This window comes from Artemia franciscana, chromosome 10 (assembly GCF_032884065.1).
Source record: "Artemia franciscana chromosome 10, ASM3288406v1, whole genome shotgun sequence".
Lineage (NCBI taxonomy): Eukaryota > Metazoa > Arthropoda > Branchiopoda > Anostraca > Artemiidae > Artemia > Artemia franciscana.
The window spans coordinates 39,571,166-39,591,118 of record NC_088872.1 but is presented as its reverse complement, the minus strand read 5'-3'; the positions used below and the strand labels follow the sequence as shown (position 1 = coordinate 39,591,118).

The following is a 19,953-nucleotide window of genomic DNA, read 5'->3' as shown; positions in this document are numbered from 1 at the left end:
ATATTGATGGAAACTAGAAAGACAAATTAAACAATTTTACTATTCAGTTCAGAAAGACAAAACGACAGTAAGTGAGAAAGTAAGACAGAATCTGGTCTGAATACTGAAAGAGTTTTTTCTCGATATATTTTAAGTTGGAATTCCTACTGATTGAAAGAAGAAAAACAAATAAAATAATTTCCTATTCAGTTAAAAAAGAAAGAAAAGAGAGAGAGAGAAGAGAGAGTCATGCAGAAAATATGAATGCAAAATAAAGCCATTGTTTTCTGTCAAACAGTTCGTGGTAACGAACTGTAGTAAGGAGCGACCCGGCTCAATAGTAACCAAAACTCTAAAAAATGGAATTTTGATACCAATAGTTATATCAAAAGAATCGCATTTTAATGCTGGTTTTAAATATATAAGTTTCATCAAGTTTAGTCTTACCCATCAAAAGTTACGAGCCTGAGAAAATTTGTGTTATTTTAGAAAATATGGGGAAACACCCCCTAAAAGTCATAGAATCTTAACGAAAATCACACCATCAGATTCAGCGTATCAGAGAACCCTACTGTAGAAGTTTCGAGGTCCTATCTACAAAAATGTGGAATTTTGCATTTTTTGCCAGAAGGCAGATCACGGATGCGTGTTTATTTGTTTTTTTTGTTTTTTTGTTTTTTTTTTCCCAGGGGTGATCGTATCGACCCAGTTGTCCTAGAATGTTGCAAGAGGGCTCATTCTAACGGAAATGAAAAGTTCTAGTGCCCTTTTTAAGTGACCAAAAAAATTGGAGGGCACCTAGGCCCCCTCCCACGCTAATTATTTTCCCAAAGTCAACGGATCAAAATTCTGAGATAGCCATTTTATTCAGCGTAGTCGAAAAACCTTATAACTATGTCTTTGGGGACGACTTACTCCCCCACAGTCCCCGTGGAGGGGCAACAAGTTACAAACTTTGACCTGTGCTTACATATAGTAATGGTTATTGGGAAGTATGCAGGCGTTTTCAGGAGGATTTTATTGGTTGGGGGGAGGGGTTGAGAGAGGGGGATATGCTGGGGGAACTTTCCATCGAGAATTTGTCATGGGAGAAGAAAACTTCCATGGAGGGAGAGCAGGATTTACTAGCATTATTTAAAAAAAATTAAAAAATAAAAGTGAAAAAGCTTTTTCAGCTGGAAGTAAGGAACAGCAATAAAACTTAAAACAAACAGAAATTATTACCCATATAAGGGGCTCACCTCCTTATGAAACCTAGCTCTTTACGCTAAAGTATTTTTAGTAATTTCAACTATTTATTCTACGGCTTTTGTGATTCAGGGGTCATTCTTAATGAATTGGGATAAAATTTAAGCTTTAGTGTAAAGAGCGAGGTACTGACGATGGAGCGAATCCCCTCATATATGTAATAAAAACATGAGAATACAAAAGTTCTTTACGTAAGCTAATTTATAAGTTACGTAAATCTTTTACCAATAAAAAGATTCGTAAAAAATTAAAAGTTCTAGTTGCCTTTTAATTAACCAAAAAATCGGAGGGCAACTAGGCTTCGCCCCCACTCTTTTTTTCTCAAAATCATTCGATCAAAATTATGAGAAAGCCATTTAGCCCCCCCCAAAAAAATATGCAAGATTTCGTTTTGATTATTCCTCTGCGGAGAGCCAAAATCAAAACATGCATTGATTCAAAAACGTTCAGAAATTAAATAAAAAAAACGAGTTTTTTTAACTGAAAGTAAGGAGCGACATTAAAACTTAAAACGCACAGAAATTACTTCGTATATGAAAGAGGCTGCTTCCTCATCAACGCCCCGCTCTTTACGCTAAAGTTTTTTACTGTTTTAAAAAGAAGAATTGAGAGAAAGAGTCAAACTTTAGCGTAAAGAGCGGGGCGTTGATGAGGAAGCAGCCTCTTTCATATACGAAGTAATTTCTGTGGGTTTTAAGTTTTAATGTCGCTCCTTACTTTCAGTTAAAAAAACTCGTTTTTTTTATTTAATTTCATTAAGGAACACAGTTACTAACTTGATCAAAAGAGGCACCGAAACTTCTGTTTGGGAAGTTCGCTCCTTCCTTATTCTCTTTACATACCTATTCTACACGGGAAATACATATGCTATTGAATTTCCCGTTTGCTATTTACAATTGTTTCTTAGTCTGTCCAAATTGGTTTATTGATCGGTATCTTTCCCTTGTAAATTCGGAACTTTCTAGATTATAATCAAAATAAGGAGCAAAAGGAAATTTTTCTGTCGTCACAATTTCTCGTGAACATTATTACCTATTACAATTAGGTTTTGTTTTTTAAATGGCGAAATGGTTTTCAGTAAACATGGATATAAACAGGATCTGCAATGGACTTAATCGTTTTTGGGGGGAGAGGGAGAAAAAGCTTTTTTTATCGTAACGATTTTAATATTTCTTGGAGAAAAATGGGTTCTTTCCGACCGAACTCGGGGGCAGCTATTCGAAAGATATTTTATATCCATTGTAATCAAACAAGAAACGCTTGTATGTATGTTACACAATTTAGGCCTATGGCGGGGCAAACCCCATGAAAGTTATATTTAAGATTTCTGCGAGAACTTTACTGCAAGGAACTTGCAACGTCGGTTACAAAAACAAACTGAAATGCTACTAATTGAACTTGAGTCTCTTTCTTGCCTTGAGTCATTAGTACCTACGGCACTTGTTAATTGTACGAAACACACTCAAGAATTACACTTAGGTTAGGTCTATGAAATCCGGTTTCAAAGACAAGTGACGGGTGATACAATGCATTGGACTTAAAATGCATTGGATTTGTATAATTTGGGCTATATATTAGTACATTTGGGGGGAGGTAGCCTAGGGGCGCTGTTCAAATAATTTACTCCTCTCCCCTGAACGTGACAAGCTTGCTACTTGTTCCTGTAAAAACACCCAGCAACTGAAGTGTCGATTCGACGCCCTATGCGCCAGCAATGGCTCTGGAGGATCTTTATCCTTTTTTCCCCCCTAACGTGCAAATATACAGCCCAAATTATATTGTCATATAAACTGAAGGTTATATTTCGTTAGGATTATCCTAACTTCACTACTTGAGTGTGTCCGCATTATTAACAAGTGGTCCTTCACTTATTTCTTTACTTGTTTAACTTCGTACGTTTAGTGATCGTTTTATATACCGTAGTATTCCAGGCAGTGATGTCAGTTTTATTCAAATAGCTCAAGAAATCATATTTGCGTCATTAGAAGGTCCATGCACGATGCGAATGGATGCTATTGGTTTCCTATAATTGACTCTTGAGACTGAAAAGAAAATTACTGTATTGATAGAATAGCTGAGCGTCTAAAATTAATATAAATTTACTAGGTCACATCCAGTAGCCATTGTTCATTTTTAGGAAAGGATTATGGAAATTCGTTGAATGTATTCGAAGTACAAAAAACTAGCGTTGTTATCGGTTTGAAGTGAACTGTACCAGTTTTCCGAATAAAAGTATACCGCAAGAGGATAATTTGTATTATTTGAACAGCAGGTTAAAAATTTTCCATAACAAGAAGACAATTTTCGATAAACTAAATCTTGTATCCAAGTAAGGAAGGAGCAAATAGAACCAAAATATACAGGAAAATTTATATTGTATGAAACAAAATCAAATGCACCAAATTATACAAGGACCTCCAAATCGTACCAGAACGGGTTCAGTTGTATCGCGTTGGAAACGCTGCTGAACACACGCTCTAATTTGATTTCATAGGAAACGATTTATCTTTAAATAAAGAAGAACAAAAAAATATTCCCTAACGGCTACCATACTAATGCCACGATATTGCACATTTTCCGTCACAGATCTCCACCAATACGGGCCTCCAACCCTTCCGTTTTGCTTCCTGTACAAACTTCCCTGTTTGTGATGTACGCGAAGTAACAGAGCATGTCACTTCTTGAGTTAAGCTTCACAACACTCGTATCGGGATTATGTGGAATCTAGACTTTGTGGAATGCGATTGCCAAGTTTTCATATTTTTTTTCAGACGAGACTGCAAACCATCACTTTAAATTCAATCAGATCTAATTTGCTAATATGAAGTACTGATCGTTTCTGAAAAACCTTTTAGCCTTGTTTCCTGGATGATGACCCCCCTGTGAGCCAGCTCCGGTTCACAGCTGCTCAAAGCTGGCGCCTACTCTTTTCCATAGACTTCTCTATTTTTCTTATTTTTTTTTTACTTTTCTGAAGATGTATGATCGTTCTCACCTTGTCTATTTTTCTAAAGAAAGCCAGCAAATTTTCTTGGGGGAGCGGGTCTGATGATTTAGAAGAAATCTGCTGTACTTCCAAGTATTCATATTTCTGTATGTTTTGTGTTTCTAGAAGTTTTCTTATGAAGGGGTGGGGGTCCTCAAACCGTAAGGTATAATTTCCCCTGTTCACACTTTTGTTAAGGGGTGTGTGTCATGAATGTTCCTATAATTCCCAGACAAGCGCCTGCTTTAAGAATAAGACCTTTCTGCAAATATTAGTGACGAAAACAGCTATTGGAAATGGAGAATTTGTGTAAAGTGATATGTCTAGTTTCTACTAAAAAGCCTACAAAATGGAAATTATGAAACTTTTAGAAAATTGCAAGGTACTTGTATATTATAAAGAACGCACCCAAGAAGTGAAATTAGAAGAAAATAATTTTTTAAACTGAAAGTATGGAGCAACATTGAAACTTAAAACGAAATATATTATTACGTATATCAAGGGGGTTTCCCCCTCCTCAGCACCTTACTGTTTAACTTAAAGTTTTTTTTAGGAGGACGGGACAACTCCCTTCATATACGTAATCATTTCTGTTGGTCTTAAGTTTTAATCTTGCTCCTTACTTTCAGTTGAAAAAAACTTGTTTTTTATTTATTTTCTGATCGTTTTTTAAATAATGCCAGGAAATCTGGCCCTACCTCCAAGGAGAATTCCTCCTTCGCACGGAAATATCCTCTACACAATTCAATCCCGGTGAAAATTTACTCTGGACAATTACCCTGAACAACTCCACGCGTAGAATTGAGACGGAAAAGAGAAAGCAAGATATATAAAAAGAATCTTGCATAGGAACTCTGGCAAATTCCCCCAGTGTGTGATTTCCTCTGACAAGTTTACCCGCTGGAAACTCCTCTCCCCGTGTAAAATTCCCCTGTAGAAAAAACCTAGCAGAAAATTCCTCCCCCCACCCAAAAATGTATGCATGTTTTCCAATAGCAAATGCTCGTAAACAACATGAAAAAAACTTAGACCTTTCCCCTGGGGCTGTGGGGGGTCATATTATATCCAAAGGCATAGTTTTTGGGCCTTTCAACTATGGCGAACAAAATGACTATCCCAAAATTTTTATCGGACGATTTTGGGAAAAAAGGCGGGGGAGGGGGCCTAGTTGCCCATCAATCTTTTCGGTCACTTAAAAAGGGCACTCGAACTTCTAATTTCCGTCTGAGTAAGCCCTCTCACGATGTTCTAGGATCAATGGGTCAATACAATTATCCCTGAAAAAATATATAAAAAAATAAAAACGCACCTATGATCTTTCTTTGGGCAAAAAATACAAAATTCTGCATATATAAAATTCTATCTGTACAGTTTTGCAGGTTGGAGCATGAAAACTCTACAATGGGGCTTTTCTGGTACGCTGAATATGATGTTGTAATTTTCATTAAGATTATACGTTTTTTAAGGGTGGTTCTTCTCTTTTCGAAAATCAGACAAATGTTCTCAGGTTTGTGGCCTTTAATGGTTAAGACTAAACTTAATGAAACTTATATATTTGGAATCAGCATAATAAGCTGATTCTTTTGATATATCTATTAGTATCAAAATACCGTTTTTTAGATTTTCGACTGCTATTGAGTCGGGTCCTTTCTTACCGTTCGTTACCACGAACTGTTTGGTATACCAAAATATAATGAAAATATAAAACTTTAGTAACAAAATTATGGCAACTATAATAAAGCATTATGGAAAGCAGGCCACCAAAACGCATTATATAGGCCGCTTTAACCTAACCACCTCTATATATAAATATTTAATTAAAATATACCTAGACCTTAGTTTTTCTCAGTAAGACTAAGCTAATTCTAACCGTTGCAGACAGACAAACAAGTTTTTCTCAGATCTAAGAGATCAAACTTTTTGAGTGTGTTCTGCATAATACGCAAATACCAATTACGAATTTAACCAGTATAAACGAAGAGGTTTTCATGGCTTTGGTGTTAGTTACTCCTTTAATGTAAAAAACTTCTTCATCTTGTTTTCTTGTGCGGTATCGATACTGTAATCTGAAACTGGCGCCTAATGAAAGAAACTTCATTGGTTAAAAGCCTAGACTGTGAAGTGTCTAAAAACAGGAATGCGTAATGTGATCATTTCTCTTAATTATGGTTTTGAAGTTAACTTCCTGATTTTTGTAATTTCATTATTTGCAAAGTAAGAAGTTGGCTGTTGTAAGAAGAATGTGAAATGTGATTCCGTTCATAAAGAATGTGGGTGAAGGATATCTTAAATGGGCACAGGAGTTCCGCGTTTCCTCTTTTATGAAAAGGAAGCTTGCCATAAAGAGATTCGAACTTAACACCAATCTATGTTCTAAAACAATCTATGTTTAGCAGATGTCAAGCCACTCCGTTTTAGCCAAAGACATCGCATTATTCTTTTTTTTAGGATTGCAGATGTATAAGAGAATATTGTTAGATTTACTAGTTTCAAATCTCTATTCACTCATTGTGCCGGAATATGATGATATTTGACTTTTTCGTATAGAATGAAACTTGCTTATAAAACTGGAATTATTTTCCATTATTTGGACTTCTTATTTTCTCGGTTTTTTCACCTATTTTCAATGTATTTTTGAATAAAAAAATAAACAGCAAATTAAATAAACTAAACTAAATAAATATGATAAACTAAATAGCATAAACTAAATCTTCGCTATTGAATGATAACAAATTTGCTGTCTTGTGTGGAAACATTAAAACCGTGGGAATGCCAAAAAATAACATAAAAAAAAAACTTGCAAATGGAAGAAAAACCTCAAGATAGAAAGTATACTATAATTCTAATTCAATTGATCTCATCAGTATTATTTCTTGTTCTTCTATACAAAACTCTAAAACTAGTGTAGTTTACCATGTTCCACTTGTGGTTCACCCTCGCCAGTTTCAACTATAATTTCCGAGTTTGGAAATGTTGTTAAAGTCTTAGGAATATGCTTTAATTAAGTATACAAGAAGGATCAAATTCATTATTAAGCACTATTATCTGGTCTTTCAATTTCTGAAGCCACATGATCAATTTACATTGTGCGTCCATTAATAGGATTGCCCTAATAGGAATCAATGAATTAACATTCATGGAAAGTTTGTTGACCTTTTCCTTGCCCCTAATCTTGTAAATATGAACATATTCTTTGAGAAGGAAATCGATGTTTTTAGAAAACTTGCTCAATTTGTTTTTCTGGATGAACAACCTGCTTTTGTATATTGTTTTGCTTATTCTGCTAGTTCATGACCTGGAACTGTATTAAGAAAATGCCTGTGAATATCTGAAAAATACTGGCGAAAGTAAATGTACAAATTTATTAAGTTAATAAAAGCTCCAAAGTTAACATCAATGAGAGGAGTGCACTGCTTAAGGTCTGATCTTAAAAGCCTCAGCCAAGGGTCCCGCTACTATTGCGTAACATATCATTTGGGGTGCAAAGTTTGCCCCAATTAGATTTTACTGATACCCAGATTTAGCTAGCGCCAATCAGCATTTTTTGTAGAATTTTTCAGTAGATTTGAGAATTCTGTAAAAAAATTTGATTGGCTCAAACAAGCGCTATTAAAACCTCATTGTAGATGGGAGAATTTTCTCTTCTACATCCTGCGTTTGCAAATGAATATATTGAGTGACTAAGGTTTTTGTCAAGGGTTTTCCCAATCCTTGGTAAGCCTAAATAGAAAAAAAAAGTTTTCATCCGACTCTTCATCCGGCTTAAAAATGAAAAAAAGAAGGCAAAATGTGCCATTGAATATTGTTGTCACGTCTCTAAGTTTCTGAATTCACGATAGCTGATTGCATTATATTGCGCATGTACATTATTTAGATTCGTGTGCAATTAGGTTAGCTGGAAAGCAAGTTTTGCTTCCTCTAAGAAACAGCTGACCTCATGATTATCACAAGTTAGTTCTGCTAGTTTGTGACCTGGAATCAAGTGGAGAATATGCTAAGGCATATTTGACTGAGACAAACCTGGCAAAAGCTAAATTAATAAAATAAGTTTTTTTAAATATGCAAACAATTTTAAGATCCACAAATCGCAAAGAAGCGTTGGTTTAAACTACATTAAAAGACTCAAGTCTTAGTTGCTTCATAGCGCCGTGTAATAGGAACACCATAGGCTAGACTTTTCTGAAAACACCAATTACATGAATAAAAATATAATTTGTCTGATTAAGTAACTATACCTGCAGTTAATCTACTCATAGCGTTTTAAGTATTTGTCTGCGAGAGGGTATATATATAAACCCTCCATACTACATTCGTTATGACTCCAAACCTGCAATCATCGTAATAATTCCAAGATATATCAACACTGATTGCAAACCACAATTAAAATAGATGAGGCAAAGAAGAAGATAAAATCTGTCGAGATAAATGACAAGATAAATATCCCACCCCCGCCTTTTTGTTGCGTTTCCAGATTTGTCCTAATGTAGCCTGATCTCGTTTTCATCAGCTTATCTTTTTTTTTTTTCTTTTCCATTTTGTGGTCATTAACTTCTTATTGAAGATAATAAAAACCAAAGGATCATATGGCGTAGAAAAAAGATTAAAAAACTTGTCGAAACAAATGGCATTATTTTTTCATCTGCTTCATTTCCCTTAAATTGCCTTCATTTTCCCTGAAATTCCAAGATTCTTATGATTTTCTCTATATTGTCTTATGTGTTCTACATTTTCTGTCTTTTTTTTTGCGTTTTTGGGTTTTGTATTCCCTCTTCCCCTTCCGCTTAATAAATGTTTGTGCGTGTGAATGCCCATCACCTGAAATTAGTAGCTGTTGTCCATATTCTGTTTTTTTTGTTTTTGTTTTTTTTTACGTAGAAAAACGCAACTGACTAGTTGTTATAACTGTTATTATAGAAAATGCAGCTCATAACAACTATCTTCGATAATCTGGCATTAAATTTTTCAGTTTCACTGAATCAAACTCTCAGAATTCAAATGAGTTTATGTAATAACTTTTAAAAATTCTGATCGTAAGACTACCGTAGTCATGTTAATCTAGAATTATTTTTTTTGTGCCGAGAGCTGGCATAAAATACACCCGTATAATTGTTCCCTCCCTGCTTACAAGATAATTGGTAGTGGAACAACGAAAAAGGGACAACGAGGAAAGATCTTACACCCAAAGAAAAATAAACACAAAGTTAATCCTGCAGGCAGGCTTCGGCTAATTAATGTCGAACGAAAGTTCTCCTCAAAGTTTGATTGGATTTGTAACATCATTCTTTTCAAGATGGGAATTTCTGCACTGCTTTGGGTTATATAGTAAAACTGTATATTTTCTTTAATACAGCCGCTTGAAATGCGCCACCTGATCTGACCATCAGTATAGAATACTAAATTGAAAGTGTCTTTCTGTTTCTAGGTGGCAGCGCTTTATGGCTTCTTGCTGCAACGTTTTTGAAACTGCCCATCTCCGGCACACATAGTATAGTTGGTGCTACTATAGGATTTTCGTTAGTTGCCAGGGGTAGTGACGGCCTGCACTGGATTACCCTTGGCAAAATTGGTACTTAATTTTGATTATTTCTTGAAGTAAGTCACAAGCAAAAGATACTTCAAAGGGCTGGGTATCATTGTTCTCTTAATTTTTTGTTCTTTCAGGTAGAACGCAGTGTCATTTTTTTCTGGAAGGGTTTATTTTTGGTTTTCGTAAGTAAAACTTCACTAACGGTTATGTTACCTGTTGCTTTCAACTTTTTGTAAGTGTATCTACAATTTAGGATAGTTTTGCAAATTTTAGGCAGATAAAAAGGTATCTCCTTTCTTTTTTATTTAGCTAAATTTTACCTGCCATGGCAATAGGCGCAAACTTTGGGGAGATGGGGGCAAGACCCACCCCCGGAACATTACGCGCTGATTCCCGGCATAAAGGCTTGGAAAGCTTCCACAGGATCTACAGAAATCCAAGGTTAGCACACAAGAATAGGTTTAAACTCTTTATAAAGAGTCTCGGCCCTTTAAAAAAAGCTTATTGGTGACGTTTGCATGAACCTCAAGCTAAACCTACGATACTTATTGACGTAATAAGCATCCAGTTTTAGAGTTTAGAGCTCTACGGACCCGAAATCAGGCTTTGCTTTTGAATGAGTGGCTAATATTTCGGGGGGGGGGGGGGTGCTGACTTCGAAGAAAAGAAAAAACTGGAGAATCGTTTGCAAAACATAAGAACAATTTCGATACTTTGGAGGGCGATAGGCAGGAACGGGGCCCCATCTCCCTTCGTATGTATATGACTATTTTTTGTGTTCCATATTCTGCGTAACAGGAAGCCTCTTTTGACAACTTATCTATAATTTGTGCTGATAGTCTTCATTGCCTGGCCAGATATCCATGTTTAGGCTATAGTTAAGTGTTTAGTTATAATGTATAGTTATAATGTTTAGGCTATAGTTGGCTATTGTTAACCTGCGCTCAAAAATAAAATAAAGGGTTTTTAAACGATTTTAAATTGCTGCATTAATAGTTAGTAGTTAAACAAAAGCTAAATTCTGTCAAAAAGCTTAGAATTAAAGCGTCTTTCTCTATTATTTGGGTTGCCAGTTTTTGCCATGCTTACAATTTCTACAAGTTTTTTTTTGGAGCAATACGATAGCGAACTTGATCAGTGGTCAAAGTAATCTTTGATCATTGGAACACCGTCAGTACAATATTTTAGACTAAAAGAATATCTGCAATATGATTTAATGACAGAAAGTTAACCTGTAGCTGAAACAACTCATATAGTTTTCGACTTTTCTGATTCTACTTCAGGGTATTATTGCAAGTGAAGAAAGAATGAACAGAAAGTAATGAAGTTCTATAAACAAATTAAATGATAAAAACATAATATTAATTACACTGGATTCATAAATTTTTCCTATAGTCGAAACACAAAATATTCAAGCATCACTTGACTTGACCTTGGGCATTGTTGTGATAATATCATGATTTTGATTATGATTTTGGTGATGTCTTTTGCAGTCGATACGGATAGAGTAGATTTCGACAAGGAATATTGGCGGGTGCAAGGACTTTTTTCTCCCTTGCCCCGGTCAAAAAGTATCTTAATTTTGCTTATCGACGAACGACTATATGAAACGCCGGTTACCAATTATTACGTCCTTTTCTGTGGTACAACAGTTCGAAAGTAACAGATGTCGAACCCAGGCTTATCTCTCAAGTTCATCCGTTCTTTTTTTTAGCTTTCTAGACATAAAGATTTTAAATTTTATTGTTTTCAATGAAGAATGAGAATAGTGATGAGGCATAAGATTCATTTAATCATACCTTGTTGAGCATTTAGGACTTAAGGACTCTACAAAAGATTTTGATGCCCAGTGAAATAACTTGTTGGACTTAATCCCCTCTCCCTCCCAAAACAAAAACATTGCTCAGTAATGTTTACTTTATGGATATGTAATGCCTTCAAAATATTACCATCTTTTGGCACCCCACTCTCCTGAAATGATAAGGGTCTATATCCCATCCGAACGAAAGACCTGGTTTGCATACGCTGCTTTTGTCTGTTTTTATGTTGTGGTAATATTATTTACAGCTGAGTGAATACACAATTTTTAGAACGTCGTTTATATATATATATATATATATATATATATATATATATATATATATATATATATATATATATATATATATATATATCAAGTGTCCATAACAAAAACATTGATCCGATGACTAGACATCGATTAATAGCTTCTTTTTCTGGGTTTTAATGTAGATCCCTTCAAAAGTTATTTATTTTTGTATATAAACAAAATACCTTATTTCTTAGAGGCTTTTTAAAAATAGCTATTTAGAAAAAAACTATGCTGATGAAACAAGAAGGAACTGTTTGGATGTGTCATTTAGAATTATCAAACAAAAGGTTAGGATAAACTTTACCAGCCACTTCTCTAATGATTTTAGTTCCAATAATCACAATTGTATCCAAACAGTATTGTTAATGTACTTTGTCATTATTTGCTACTAGCAACTTCATTGTCAATGGGCTTTGTCATTATTTGCTGCTAGCAACTTATTCATGAGGAATCAAAGTAGTTTTTTAATAACATCTAGGAAGAATTTGTAGTTTCATTTTAAAAGTATTTGATGTTTGAATATTAAACAATCGGTATTGAAGGTCTTATATAAGAGAGATTGTCCCGTGTAGTGTTACGTTTTGTGCATCAGAGCCAGTTCGCTTCTTTGTTTATTATTATTACTATATATTTTTGGCCCAAATCAACTAGGGTAGATATTCATACCGAGATTGTTGGTTAGCTAAAATTGTGTGCTATTTTGATCACAAAGGTCTTTGTCAATTCAAGATTTACCGGAATATATATAATTCCTTGTGTAGGAAAGCCAAATCTCTCTATTATCTAAATAATTTTGCTGCGTGTAATAAGGATATTCGTAAAACTTGGAAGGTAATAAATTCTGTGCTTAAACCTGGTTCTCAATATAGCTCTTTACCTATGAGTCTGGTCATTGGTGATGAGACTGTGGAGGGTGAGCTTAATGTCCAAGAAGCATTTACTTCATTTTTCGCTAGTATTGGTAATAATATCGCTTCCACAGCTACTTTTTCTCGGTCTAAGTCGGACTTTAGATCTTACCTCAGGCCGTCTTGTGTTAAGTCTATGTTTCTAGAGCCAGTAACAGAAATTGAAATTACTAAAATTGTTAATGGCTTGAAAGACTCATCTTCATCTGGGCCAGATTCTATTCCTACTAAGGTAGTTAAATCTATTCTTCCTTCAATAGTTGTGCCTCTTACAAAACTTGTTAATCTTTCATTTAAATATGGGGTTTTTCCAGATCCTCTTAAGCGTGCTCGGATTATTGTTCTGTATAAAGGTGGACCAAGAAATGATCCAGCAAATTATCGACCAATTTCAATTTTATCAGTATTTAGTAAAATCTTCGAAAAGGCTATGCTTTCTCGTCTGCTTAAATTTCTAAAATCTAAAGAGTTTCTTCATGATTTTCAATTTGGTTTCCGAATGAAGCACTCCACTGAGCATGCCTGTATGACCCTTTTGAATTTTATACATTCTGAATTGGATTCGGGATTAATTCCGGCTGCTATATTCCTGGATATTCGCAAGGCATTCGATTCCTTAACCCATGAAATTCTTCTATCGAAGATGTCTCATTTTGGCATTAGGGGTAATGTATTTTCTTGGTTTCAATCTTATTTGAATGATAGGTTAATTTCTGTCAATCCACAATTTAATTTCTGTCAATCACAAGTGAATTTTGGCGTCCCTCAGGGATCAGTTTTAGGGCCAGTGCTATTTTTGATTTATATAAATGATCTTCTTTACGGAGTAAAAAAGCAGAAACCTATTCATTGCTGTAGACTCTGTCATCCTAAACCTTCCCTTGCCCATAGTGCCAGCTATAGTTCGCCATCTTCTGATGTCCTTGTTTGTTTTGCTGATGATAGCACACTCGGCACTTCGGGGAACTGTGAATCCGAGCTTCGATTAAACTTGGAATACTTGTTTGAGAGAGTAATTTCATGGCTTGATGCTAATTTTCTTACCCTAAAATATTCAAAATCCAATTTTTTGATATTTTCGCATGTTTCTCAGATTTATCCCAAGTTATCAGAAATTCATCAGCCAAATGGGATAATTCACAGATCTAAAGATCGATATGTTCGTTTTTTGGGCATTCTTGTTGATGAAAATTTGTCTTTCAAGCGTCACATTGATTTGATTAAAATGAAGATATGCAGGAGTCTCGGTATTTTAAGGAAACTCAAACATATTTTCCCTGGATCAATTTTGGAAATCCTTTTTCACTCCTTGATCCGATCTTACGTTTCCTACTGTCCAATAGTATGGATGTCAACCTTTCCTTCACTGTTAAAACCACTTTCTAAGGTTTATAATAAAGCTAGAAACCTCATTAAGGAAACTAACCGTTCAAGAGTTATCCCATTACTTGATCTCGAGTCACTGTATATTCTTTCGTGTGCATGTTTCACTTTTTTCCAGCTTCATGGTGACCTCCCCCCTTCCCTAAGTGTTCAACCATCTTTTACCTATGATTAGAATAATTATAATCTTCGCAATACCGAAAGTCATATTCAAGTTCCTTTTACTGGTCAGACTTTAATCCTTTAATTGCGAGTTACATTGTATGGAATAAGTTGCCCGAATCAGCTCGAAGGTGCCACTCATTCAGTTTGTTCAAAAAAATTATTAAAAATTCATTGGCTTCTTAGAAATTATTTTATCCCTTTTTATATGTGTATATGCGTGTATGTATGCATATATATTTCCTGATTATTTCATTGGAGTCTATTTTATCTACAGATCTACTTAATTAATTTAGTCTGTTCAATCAATTAGTCTATTTAGTTTTGTTTTCTATAGTTTTTCATTTTATTTATACTTTCCTCTCTTCTCTTTTTGCTCTTCTCTCTGTGAGTAAGTGATTATTTTTTTTCTTCTCTGAGTAAGTGGCTCGTTCATTTTCCCCTTTTTTACAGGCCAAAGAGCCTTTGGGGAAATAGTAAAATGTAATATTGTATTTGTGTTTCGTGATGAATAAATCTTATCTTATCTTATCTTACTTTTTTTTTTTTTTTTATTATTTTTTGATTTATTTATTACTTGTTTATTAGTATTTATTTGTTGTTATTTAATTCTTTATTTAATGATTTTTACCGTTCGTATTTTGTGTTTGTACTTGTGTTTAAAACACAAATCTTTTTCTTTCTATAGTTGCTTCTTGGTTTATTTCACCGGTGATGTCAGGAATAATGTCTTCCTGCCTCTATTTGGCTATTAAACACCTGATTTTAAATGCTCCGAATCCATTAGTTCCTGGTTTGAGGGCGCTTCCCATATTCTATGCCGTGACGGTGGGACTGAATGTCCTTTCAATAGTCTTGGATGGTCCTTCGCGTGAGTGCAATTCTGTTTTCCTTTCCTGATGATAATTCAAATTATTTTAAGTAATTCTAGTTGTGGTCCAATTGTTTTCAGCATACCAAAATGATAAAAATATCTTGGATATTGAAGACAATATAAGCTTTTAGAAAACAGATTTGACTAACTTTATGCTGAAATTTAGCATGTAAGCAATTATATATATATATATATATATATATATATATATATATATATATATATATCTCAATCTCAACATGCCCTAGTGATTTATAATTATAGGTTAAGGAATCATTAATCGTTACGTGTTTGTAGGTTTACAAAGTTTTACCATTGTCCTTATTAACGTTTAATCTTACTTGCGCACTGGGGAGTGGGGGCATTTAAGTTAATTCTCCTCCATATATGTGTTTACTTCAGTTTGGTAAAATCGTGCGTCAAATTTAATCTACAACTGAAAATTTGAAGATAAAATTTCGGCTTTCATGCCATTGGAAAGGAAAAGTTCAATGGGTAATCCATTATACGATCCTTAAAAATCTATAAATTTGCTGGTAGACGCTCGTGAGTGCGATCAGTTGTTTCTCTGTTTAAGACTATTTACGCCATAATTCAGATCAACAATAATTTTTTTTAGAAAATTTATGATAGTTCCATTCGATCCTCAAGCCGAGAGACAGAACAGAGTATCCTTTTAATGAAACCTATTGACAGCATACAGCCTCTATAATGGGTTATAGTGAAGGGTTTGTCCAGGATTTTTATTGGGAGGGGGATACAAAAAAAGCGCATCAAAATTTGTATATATCATTTTTGTAACATTTTCACAAGCTGGACAAAAGTTTCGAAGTGGGGGGGGGGGGGTCAAAGGCTCTACCCCCCTCTGGATAGAGACTTGGGTATAGTTACTTGCTTTCAGGTAAAAAAAAATAATAAATCGCATGCTCTTTTGTGAGCATCCGAAAACAACTAACTGATCTGTTCCGCTACCCGCTCTATAGCATTACGTCAGCTATTGGCTGGATGAATCTCACTAGCAAGTTCTCACTAATATTAGCGAGATTTCATACAGCATCTTTTGAAGTACCGTAATCCACTTTATCTATTTACCACCTAAGAACTTGAAGGAGCCTATATTTTTGACGTTATTTCTTTTTAAGCAAAACCAAGTGGTGATTATGATGCAAAATTATGATAATACAAAATAAATAGTGCTGACGCAGAATTTATATGATAAAATAAGGTTTACATTTTTAGACTCTGTAGACTAGATTGTTTCTGTATTACGGACTTTAATGTAATTATGTATTACATTTTTGAGAAGAAAGAAGAAAACATACGATATTTGTCTTGAACTAAAATGCATTAGGCTGTCTTTCGTTGTATCATGAATAAGCGTCAACGTTTTCGACGAATTTTGGAGTGATTCAGTAAGAATGTAGTCTGTATTTTTTTTTTTTTTGCAATGCAATTCTTTAAGTACAAAATTCTTTTTAAGCATTCTCTACTTTATACTTTTTTGAACATTACTATTACCTTGAAAGAGTGTTCCACTGGGAATAGTAAGTTGGCCTGAACGAGCCAAATTACAAATCCTAAGGATTACCATCCATATTTTTTAGAAGAAATAATTTTATCAAAAACGCAATCAGGTATCATATTATTACATTGCCTGTACAAAAAAGTAACTACTACTACTACTAACAACTCATCCCAGCACCAAGCCCCTGAGGCCAACACAGCAACGCACGCTTCTCCTCCGCCCAATCTATTCAAAGCACCCTCTTTACACCCACTCAGGAACTTCCTATTTCCCTTAAATCTTTCTTTGTGACATCCTCTCACCCCAACCGTGGACGACCTGCTTTCTGTTTAGCCCTAGACGGTTGGACAAAAAGGACAATCTTAGGCAATCTGTCATCTCTCATCCGCAGAATGTGCCCTTGTCGTCTCAACCTTTCTCTCATTACAACCCTAGAAAGCAGAATTAAACCCCACTTTTGGTACAGCCTACTGCTTGAAATACGGTCAGTCAGCCGGGTACCCAGAACAATCCGTATTCGTGTGCTTCTTGTGGTTTATTTGAGTGCTTCTCAAAGTGACGTGTCTTCATAAGCCCAAATTTTAAAAGAGGATCGCACGTATACGAGCGGTTGATTCGTTCAAACGTCGACTAAACAACAAAACATCTTCATCTGCTTTTCGGAGCGCCCATACTTCAGAGCCATGTTTGACGAATGTCATCACTTTAGCTTCCAATATTCTTATCGTGGTTTCCAGACTTATCTGCCTATTCTTCCAAACTTTTTTTTAACTATGAAAAAAAAAACACCCTGAGCCGTGGCTATTCTAATTTTAGCATCTTCACTGCTCCCACCGTCTTTACTAATAATACTACCGAGGTAAGTGAAGCTGTCTACCTGACTAATCTTTTCGTTGCCCAACGTCACCTTTTCATCTTCACTTATTCCTAGTCTTAGTGCTTTGGGCTTCTTATATTTATTTTCAAGCCTATTCTAGCACCGTGAACTCGCAAAACCTCTAAAAGTTCATTCATTTTGCTCACACTTTCATCACACGTTTAAGCCTAAAAATGCACCTTAATAACCTTCCAACTTTCTCCCCTGAAATTTCAATTTTTTTAATTGAATTTCAGCAAATAAAACCACATTGCTAAGTTTCAACAAATATTGCCCATGATAAGATGTATAAACTTACCCTTATTTTTCCTCCAATCTTAGATATCCTTTTTCCATCTGGAAAAGAATCAGGTCTATTCCTTTTCGGAAAAACTCACTCCCAGGACATAACTCATTAACAACCTCATCCTTTATTCTAGAAGTGTTTTCGGTATCAATTGACTCTTTCAAACAAATTTTGAAAATCTTGCTCAAAAAATGATAAGAATACGGTTGAATTTGGGGTCTTAGAAAATAGCGTAAAACCTTTTCAAGATTTAATGTTTGCAAATTTAAGCGTTTCCTCCTACTATTCATTTTCCCTTCCTTTAAATATTCCTTTTTGAAACTAAGCCTCTATCTGTTTGCTCTGTATCCTGGAAAATTCCAATCCACGGCTAAGAATGTTTAATAGCCAGCGCGAAATTTTTGCTGGGAAGAATTTGGTTGCCCGAATTTTTAGTTCTTAGGATGCTAGTGCATGATATCTGATTTGCGGTTTTTATCCATCGAAACTGTCTCACAAGTATTACAAGCTGAATAAAGGAAAAATGATGATAAAGTGATGTATGATGTCGCAATTTCAAATAGGAAAACCATCAATGCTTATTCTAAGTGTAACAAATATAAGTATCACATATAATAACAAAATTGTCAAATAGTTTCGTGGTAACGAACTGTAACTAAGGAGCGAACCGGCTCAATAGTAACCAAAACTCTAAAAAATGGACACCAATAGATATATCAAAAGAATCGGATGTTATGCTGATTTCGAATATATAAGTTTCAACAAGTTTAGTCTTACCCATCAAAAGTTACGAGCCTGAGAAAAATTGGTTTATTTTCGAAAAAAGGGGGAAACAACCCCTAAAAGTCATAAAGTCTTAACAAAAATCACGCTATCAGATTCAGCATATCATTAAAACCATACCGTAGAGGTTTCAAACTCCTATCTGCAAAAATGTTGAATTTTGTATTTCTTTTTGCCAGAAGAAAGATCACGGATGCGTGCTTGTTTATATATATATATATATATATATATATATATATATTCCTCATGGGTGATTTTATCGACCCAGTGATACTAGATTGCGAGAGGGCTCATTCGAACAGAAATTAGAAGTTCTAGTGCCCTTTTTAAGTGACCAAAAAACGGAGGGTAATAATGCCCCCTCCCACGCTTATTTTTTCCCTAAGTCACTTGATCAAAATTTTGAGATATCCATTTTTCCAGCATAGTCAAAAAGTCTAACAACTTTGTCTTTGAGGATGACTTTATCCCATACAGTCTTCGGGGGAAGGGCTGCAAGTTATGAACTTTGCCCATTGTTTAGTATTGGTTATTGAGAAGTATACAGACGTTTTCATGGGGGATTTTTCCTGATGGGGGGGGGGATACGTGGGAGGAATTTTTCATGAGTAAAGGGAATTTTCCATGAAGAGGGCGCCAGATTTCCCAGTATTATTTAAAAACGATCAGAAATTAAACTAAAAACAAGGTTTTTCAACTAAAAGTAAGGAGCAGCTTTAAATCTAGAACAAACAGAAATTATTACGTATATGAGGAGGTTCGCCCCTCGTCAATGCCTCGCTCTTTACGCTTAAGTTTTTTAATACTTTCAAAAGGGCTATTTATTCTAATTAAACGAACTTTGTGATTTAGGGGTCATTCTTAAAGAATCGGAACAAAATTCAAACTTTAGCGTAAAGAGCGAGGCATTAGCGAGGGCGCGAACCCCCTCATATACGTAATAATTTATGTTTGTTTTAAGTTTTAATGCTGCTCCTTACTTTCATTTGGAAAAACTCGTTTTTTTTATTCTTTATAAGACACAAAAATGCTTTCTGATAAATGAAGTTACTTTCTACAAATTTATAAAAGACAAAATAGTTGTAGGGTGGAAGGGTGGACATACTCGGTTTCAGTGAAGGGACAGAGGTTGTACTTACTCCGGGTGTATAAATTTTAGGGGCGCAACATTTCAAATAAATAATCTAATGGTGATAATCATTTTGTAACTTTTGAATTTTATGTCTATTGAAATAAAGCAGGGGGTGCAGTTAATAAATGAAAAAAAAATAATAAATTATTAATTAATTACTTAAATAAAAATAA

At 34.7% G+C, this 19,953-nt stretch overlaps 1 protein-coding gene across 3 annotated transcripts in view; it reads left to right on the top strand.

The window, feature by feature from the left end:
- Positions 1–19,953, top strand: part of LOC136032179 (sodium-dependent phosphate transporter 2-like) — a 72,424-nt gene that overhangs the window by 18,379 nt on the left and 34,092 nt on the right. For all 3 annotated transcript variants that reach the window (XM_065712372.1, XM_065712371.1, XM_065712370.1), the window contains exons 5-6: positions 9,636–9,779; positions 14,992–15,174. In XM_065712372.1, the coding sequence (XP_065568444.1) occupies positions 9,636–9,779; positions 14,992–15,174 (327 nt within the window). The remainder of the gene's footprint in view (positions 1–9,635; positions 9,780–14,991; positions 15,175–19,953) is intronic.